The sequence below is a fragment of the Tupaia chinensis genome, unplaced genomic scaffold (assembly GCF_000334495.1).
Source record: "Tupaia chinensis unplaced genomic scaffold, TupChi_1.0 Scaffold000561_1, whole genome shotgun sequence".
NCBI lineage: Eukaryota > Metazoa > Chordata > Mammalia > Scandentia > Tupaiidae > Tupaia > Tupaia belangeri.
In genome coordinates, this window is record NW_006160074.1 from 2,188,534 (window position 1) to 2,196,416 (window position 7,883).

Here is a 7,883-nt window from a genome sequence, read left to right on the forward strand (position 1 = left end):
AGGGGGCCGGGCTGGGCGCTGCGCCAGCCTCTACCAAAGCCAGCACACTACTGGACGCCAAAGCGCAGGATTACCCGCCATGCCCCCCGGAACACAAGGCCACCCTGCCGAGGGACGGCTCTCGGGACAGCGCGGAGCAGCAGGCAGCAACTGAGGTCGAGCTGGCCCGATTCCTCCTAGTCTGCTGTGTGTACGGGCCTGGACGGACTTTACCCACTTGAGCCCAATAATTAGGACACATGTAGCTTTGTAACTGTCCTCATGAGTCTGACAACCTAGGGCGAATTCAAAATACACAGGTTTGCCAGAGGAGCACTTACTACTTTGTGCTGTCAAAGAAAAAGAAAAAAGACGAGTTCCCTTAAAGTAAAAGAAGTCAACTAATTCAGGCAACCGGGGAGGTTTCCAGGGTAGCAGTGTGAATGTTAGGAAGGGGAGGGCAATTTCTCCTCTAAAGAGAGAAAGTCCACACTGGTTGAATCATACTCTATTTGTGCTCCAATTTTCTATTCTAGGAATTCAATCAAACAGCATTTTCAGGAGCAAAGCCGTAGGCAAGAAAGAAGTTAGTGCCAAGAATATCTTCTCTTACCTTCTAGATGGTCATGTGTTACCAACCCTAGAGACACCATGAAGGCAAGTTTCTGTGCCAGAGAAACAAAAGAATATAATTCAGCCTGGGTTCTCACGAGCCAACTGTAGGTTCCTAGCTAGACAGGAGGAAAAGCCAGCCCAACGGACTGAACTGGAGGCAGGCACCCGTCAAGCAACTCTACAAGGACCTGGGGTGGTTTCTTCTACTCTAAAGACAGAAACCAGCCTCTTGAGTGACTTGAAGTTTTTTATTCCCTCCCAGGAAAATTCTTTTAAAGGAAAGTGAATTTTATACTTAAAAAACACACCAAGTGGGGCCGGCAGGTAGCATAGTGGTTAGAGGCGCTGGACTCCCACATGGCCGACTATGGTTCGAGTCCCAGACCTAGAAGTTGCTTTCTAGTTTTCTCTCTCTCTCTCTCTCACTGTCTCCTTCTGATCAAATTAAAATAAACAGTCAAATAATTATTTTTTAAGGAATTATTTATTTTAATTGTATTCATTCATTCATTCATTTATGTTTTTTTAAAATTTGACCAGAGAGAGACACAGAGAGAGAAAGTGAGAAAGCAAGCCACCAAGTCTAGGACTAGAACCATGGTCGTCCATGTGGGAGTGTCTAGCGCCTTAACTACTACGCCACCCACTAGTCACCCAAATAAAATAATTCTTAAACAAAAAAAAACCACAAAGTGTTTTATAGACTCCCTACAACAAGCTCCAATCCCAAGTCCCTCATGTGTCATTACTGGGTTGGTCAAGGTTTCTTACATTTTACCGCCACTGGTTAGACAATACTAACTCAAAGCTAACTTATTTTTAGGGCCAATAGCAGATGTTTCTGCTTAATACTATGATTTCCCAATAAACATGAACCTAAAAATTATGGAGTAGGCTGGCAGGTGGCATGGTGGCTGGACTCCTACATGGCTGACTGTGGTTTGTGTCCCAGACCTGTTAGCTTGCTTTCTAACCACCCCCCATCCCGGCCCCCTCTCTCTGGTGAGCACACGTGCCCTACAGCAAATTAAAAAATATAATAATAAAAAATAAAATTAAATAAATAATTATTTTAAAATTTTATGGAGTAACTTCTCTCTGAAGAATACTTTTAGAACTCCATCAGAAGGCAAAGATGCATTCGGATAATGCACCCCAAAGCTGAGATGTCGAGATACTTTAAGCTGTACAGAATAACAGATTAATTTCTATTCTCTTTGGCTGAGTGAGGTCTGAGAAGAATGTCTTCGTGTTCTGCTGTACCACTGCATGTAGCTTCTAGATAGAGCAAACACTAACAATTTCTTCTCTGACGAATAAAGAACATCATCCACTGTAAAAGAACTCTAGTTTGTAGAGTTATCTATAGCAGTTTAGTCTTTTAAAACCCTGACATCTTGGGACTAGCAGATGACAAAATGGTTACGTCACTGGACTCCCACATGGCCTACTGTGGTTTGAGTCCCAGGCCCAGAGACTTGAAACTCATGCCTGGCATGTGCGCATGCTTGCCCAAAACCCCAAGAGGAGAATGGAGGAGAAGGGACTGCAGCATGGCCATTCCCCACGAGGGGAGTGATTTCTTGCTTTCTGTCTCTCTATCTTTCTCTGTCTCTCCATCGAGTGCATATGCCCTATAGAAAAAAAACTCTCTCTAAAAAAAAAGACAAAACCTGACATCTTATCCTCAACACTAAGTATTATGATAGTTTGGCCTGAACTGTTAGGCTTGGCCCATTCAAGTTATTATATTCCTTTAACAAGCCACTTGAGAACACAGAAATGTCCTTTACTGGAATCTTCTGAGTCCTGAAGAAATGTTTTCATGACTTTGTATGGGTACCTGTCCTCCTTGCAGCTGGAGTACTCTAGTAAGGATGCAGTTTTGGACTTTCTGCTCATTTTTACACTGCGCATTAAAATGGCATACATGACGAATTTTCACTCATCCTTCCAAATGTAATTAAGATTAGAAGGCTGTCCATCAGATATTGCCTGCTGATAGAGAAGAGTACGGAGTGACACTCAGATACACCTTCTGTTAATCAAGAGGCCACTCACATCCCGCTTACCTTCGCCTACCCAGATCAAGCTCATAAAATGATCTCCCCTCTTACAGAATAGACTTTTTGGGGGAAGAGATTTTTGAGCCTGCTGAAGAGACCGAGAAAGAAAGCGTGAAATCGCCCCCCGGAGGGGATGGCCATGCCACAATCCCTTTCCTTTCATTTTCCTTTCAGGATTCTGGGCATACACACACATGCGTCTAGAGTGAGTTTCAAGCCACAGAGTTTGGGACTTGATCCATGACTGGCCACGTAGGAGTCCAGCACCGTAACTACTACACCACTTGCCGGCCCCAGTAGGACAGACTTTTAATGACACAGTACGGAGTCAAAAATGCCTGCCCCCCACCATCCCCAAACACACACACTCCGAGGGCGGATTCTGTCAACTGGAAGGCGGAACCTCTGCTGCTGCACACGACAGCACTTCCTCGTCCACACTGTGCACCGCTCAGGCAGGCTACCCTTGGGCGGCTTTGGGTGAGGGCATTTTGTTAACGGTGTGCTCTGTTTTCTCATCCTCTACGCTTGATACTTGTCACTAAGTTTGTGAGAGAGTTTACAAGTTCCTCAGAAATTTGCGTGACTAATATCCCTTTTGGCTCAAGTTTTGGTCCCATTTTTAAAGATAAAATTAAATATTCATTCATTTTGTATCAGGAAGAATTACATTTCATACTTGTTTTAGAAAATCTGGTCTGGCTGAATAAATCACTGCTCTTTTTTTTAAAAAAAAAAGACGTGAAGCATCAATGGCTTCATGCCACTATTTGCCGTAGCTTCCTTACAAAGGATGCACTCAGGACAGCGGGACTCGATGACTGGCCTAGTAAAGCCCATCTGTCAGACAGTTGTCATCCTATTACCTGCCCACATCTTTCTTCTATAGCTGCTCGTGCAAAAGCATCAAACTAAAAAAAATTCTCATTTAGGAACGCACTCACTCGGTCTATATTTGTACCGTGCGCTTACTTGCTGTTTACATGTGGAATGCGACCCTGAGTTACAGGACGGGTGCTGCTACTTTCACCCCTCCTTTATGTCCCCCCTAGTTTTGCTACAGGGCACATGTGCTCACCTGAGAGATACAGAGAGAAAGAGACAGTGAGAGAGTGAGAAACCACCCGCAAGGGGGATGGCACACTGCAATTCCTTCTCCTCCATTCTCCTCTCGAGATTTCGGGCACGTACGTACACACGCCCAATATAAGTTTCAAACTGCTGAGTCCGGGACTCGAACTATGGTCGACCACATGGCAGTTCAGCGATGTAGTCATTATGCCATCTGCTGGCCCCTGGGATTTGGAATTTAAATGCAATATAACAATAATAACAAAAATGTGGGACCAACAGTTAGCATAATGGCTATGTCACTGGACTCCCATGTAGTTGACCGCAGTTCAAGTCCCAGACCCAGTGGCTTAAAACTCACGCCGGGAGTGTGTGCGTGCGTGTTCAAGATCCCGAGAGGAGAATGGAGGAGAAGGGATTGCGGTGTGACCATCCCGCCTGGGGGGTGATTTCTCGCTTTCTGTCTGTCTGTCTCTGTCTGGTGAGCGCACTTGCCCTATAGCAAAAACCTCTCCAAAAAAAATAATAATAATAACAAAAATGCTTATTTAGCCACAGTAATTAATAATATTAAGAGACACTGGCTGAGTGACCTGGACATCTTTTATGTGTTGACTGAGATAGAACATAATAATCATGAAAAATATAACAGGAGAGCTGGGAAAATTATCATTCACCTTACATTTCGAATCTGAAACATGCATATGAACAATCTCATGTCAAACTTCTCCTTTGAAACAACCCAAATACCAGCGCGTGGACCCTTAGGACCACGCTCTAAGGACTCTGTGCAGGCCAGTCTGACTTGGCAGTAGCTTTGTGAAATAATGAGGAAGCACAAGGAAAGGGACAGCAGGTGACCCAGAGAGCGGGCGCCCCCCCGTGTGGGTTACGCTGCCCATCGCACACGGAGCCGTGTCTCTGCAGAGGAGAGCCTACCTGAGGGTTCTCCTCCCGTTTTGGTTTGGGTGCAGCAGGTGGGGTGATGGTACGGCTCTCTGTTTGCTTCTCATCTGTTTCTGTGTGAGATTTAACTGTCTAGAAGAGGAAAATTAAATGGAAATTCAGAATTCATTTTTTAATAAAAAAATGAAAACAGCCGTTTGTAGCCAAGAGGAAAGAAAAAAACATCTTTGAACTTGGAACATACTAATGAAGGAGTTAACATTATGAATTTCATTGGCGAGGAGGGAGTACCATTTTGGCAAAGCCCAGCTGAAGTTATTATATCGCATAACTAGAATAAATAAGACTCTATAAATATAATCATCTGAATTACACAGAACGATCCACGGTTTAATGCCCATGGATAAAAAACAAGTACAGGCTGCTCTCTCTGACTCCAGGGTACTTCGGACTGTGGGTGTAGTTCCCCAGAAGCAAGCCCGTCGTTATAGGTGGTTGAGCTCCAGTCCACACACCTAAGATCTGAAAGGCGTTGAAAACATCTTACATGCACACGCGTCTACTTCTGAGCCATTCCAGTAATGATTTACGAGATGTTCTTAACGCTCCTAGGCAGAGCTACCCTTCCTTGGGAAACCGAAGACCTGCCTGTATCACCCACCACGGGAGAGATGCGATGGTCAAGGCAAGGCCATCCTACACCACTCCCAACCCCTTCCAGAAGCACCCGCTCAGAAGAAACATCAGTTACATTACCGTCTTCACACATAAATGATAACCAACATGCTGGTAGATCGGACTTACATTATTTTTAAAAATTATTTGTTTGTATTTATTCATTCATTTATTTTATTTTGAGTAGAAAGACACACAGGAGAGGGGAGAGTGAGAAAGCAAGCCACCAGGTCCAGGACTTGAACCGCAGTCAGTCATGTGTCAGTATCCAGAGCCTTAACCACCACGCCACCTGCTGGCCCCTACATTATTCTTTTTATTAAAAGAATTACTTTATTGAACTTTATGTATTTGCTTTAATTTGAAAAGAGACAGAGAGACAGAGAGAGAGAGAGAAGTTGAGAAGGCAAGCTGCCATGTTCGGGATTCAAACTGTGTTTGGTCATGTAGGAATCCAGTACCCTTAACCATGACGCCACCTGCTGGCCCCTCTTTTTATATTTTTTAAGAGAGTATTTTTTGTCATAAGGTGCATGTACTCACCAGAGAGACAGAGCGAGAGAAAGTGAGAAATTACCCGAGGGGGATGGCCATAGTACGATCCTTTCTCCTCCTTTCTCCTCCAGATTTTGGGTACGTATGCACAGGCACTTGGTGCGAGTTTCAAACCACCAGGCCCAGGACTCAAATCGCAGTCAACCATGTGGGAGTCCAACAACATGACCACTATGCCATCTGCTGTCCCTCACATTACTATTTTTACCATAACCCCGTGGATAGTTCATCTTATGAAGCCCTCTGTAAATACTGAAATGATTTCGAACACTAGATATACAACTGTACAATACAAATCTGATGTATTTTTTTCAAAACTAAAAAACACGTGGATACAATAATGGTCTTTTCAGGGCAATAACAAGCGATTAAATACATGGTAATGAAACTGATTACTGATGGACAGGAGTCAAGCGAAAGGCATTGGTCCTACAGACAGAAAATCCAGTTCTGAAAGTCACAAAACATTTGACTTCATCTGGAAACACTGTTTCCTTTTCATGTTATTGACGAGGAAAGCAGAAGCACCTGCCTTACCGACGCTGCAGAACGACTGCTCTGGGGCACGAATGCTGCCCTGTCCCTTCTGTTCTACACCAGTGTCCCGCCATTTTTCCTCTCCACACGAAAAGACACCTGAGAGGGGGGACTGTCTTAGACACCCTCTGTGTTACGACGCACCTCACTGAGGGCAAGCGCACAGTCAAGAGCTGACCGGTCCTCCAAGGGAGGACTAGGAGCTACCAGGAGCATCACACAAGTCTTCTCTCTCTCTCACACATACACACACACACACACACACACACACACACACACACAGATTTTTTTTAACCAAAAAGGACATATTTTCTCCATAAAACAAAGCACAAATGGAAAATCAGTTTATAGTGACATCTTTAAGGTCCTGGATGCCCAGAAAGCTTATTTTCATGGCTCTTTGAACATGGAAGGACAGAAGTATGAGGGAGGAGGGAAAAGGAAAGGTCAACTCTCAGTGTTTGCACTCCACCCCAAGGCTGTGTGAAGTTCCTTGGAGTTTCTTACTTCTGTTTCAAAGGCTGAGCAAAGCACTTAGTGGCAATGCCTCTAGAGAAGGGCAAATCAATTCCTCTCCACTTAGGAATTACCCATGGCTCAAATGTCTCTCGCTCATGCAAGAAGAGTACAATTATCTGTGTTAAATAAAGAATATCAAAGAACAATAACAATAAAAATAATAAAACAATCAAAACATTAGTAGGGGTGTCTTTGTCTCATGGATGTCTTGTTCTAGGGAAAACCAGCTACCAGACTGGGAGCAGCCTTGTGGAGAGCACCAGGGAGTGTGGGGAGCTGAACCTCCCACCAGTAGCCATGCTGCCTGAGCTGGTTAGTGGATTACCTGCCTCGGAGCCCTGAGATGACTCAATGCAGCTCTGGCCAACTAGTCTGATTAACACTGAAGAGGGTCCTTGAGTCAAAACTACTTAGCTAAGCTGTAGACCAGAGGCAACTGAGACGACTTACTTACTTATTTAAAAAGTTTGATGAGAGAGAGAGAGAGAGAGAGAGAGAGAGAGAAGGCAAGTTGCCAGGTCTGGGACTCGAACTATAGTCGGTCATGTGGGAGTCCAGCACCCTTAACTAATACACCATCTGCCAGACCTGGGATGACATATTTAAAGTGCTGAAAGGAAAAGAAAAGCTATCATCCAAGAATTCTATATTCTGCAAGACAAATTCTTCAAAACTGAAGGAGAAATTAAGACATTTCGGAGGCCAGCAGTTGGCGTAAAATGGCTATGTCATTGGACTCCCATGTAGTCGACTGCGGTTCGAGTCCCAGACCTTGTCAGGGCTTAAACTCACGCCGGGTGCATGTGCGTGCATGCCCAAGATCCCAAGAGAAGAATGGAGGAGAAGGGATTGCGATGTGGCCATCCCCCGCCCCCTGGGGGGGGGTGATTTCTCACTTTTTGTCTGTCTCTCTCTGTCTGTCTGGTGAGCACATGTGCCCTATAGCAAAAACCTCTCAAA

The 7,883-nt window shown here is 44.6% G+C and overlaps 1 protein-coding gene across 1 annotated transcript in view; it reads right to left on the minus strand.

The window, feature by feature from the left end:
• The window catches only part of PHF21A (PHD finger protein 21A), a 237,089-nt gene that overhangs the window by 28,486 nt on the left and 200,720 nt on the right, over window positions 1–7,883 (minus strand). Inside the window, 2 exon segments of the mRNA XM_027775405.1 lie at window positions 593–644; window positions 4,671–4,769. Of these exon segments, the coding sequence (XP_027631206.1) occupies window positions 593–644; window positions 4,671–4,769 (151 nt within the window).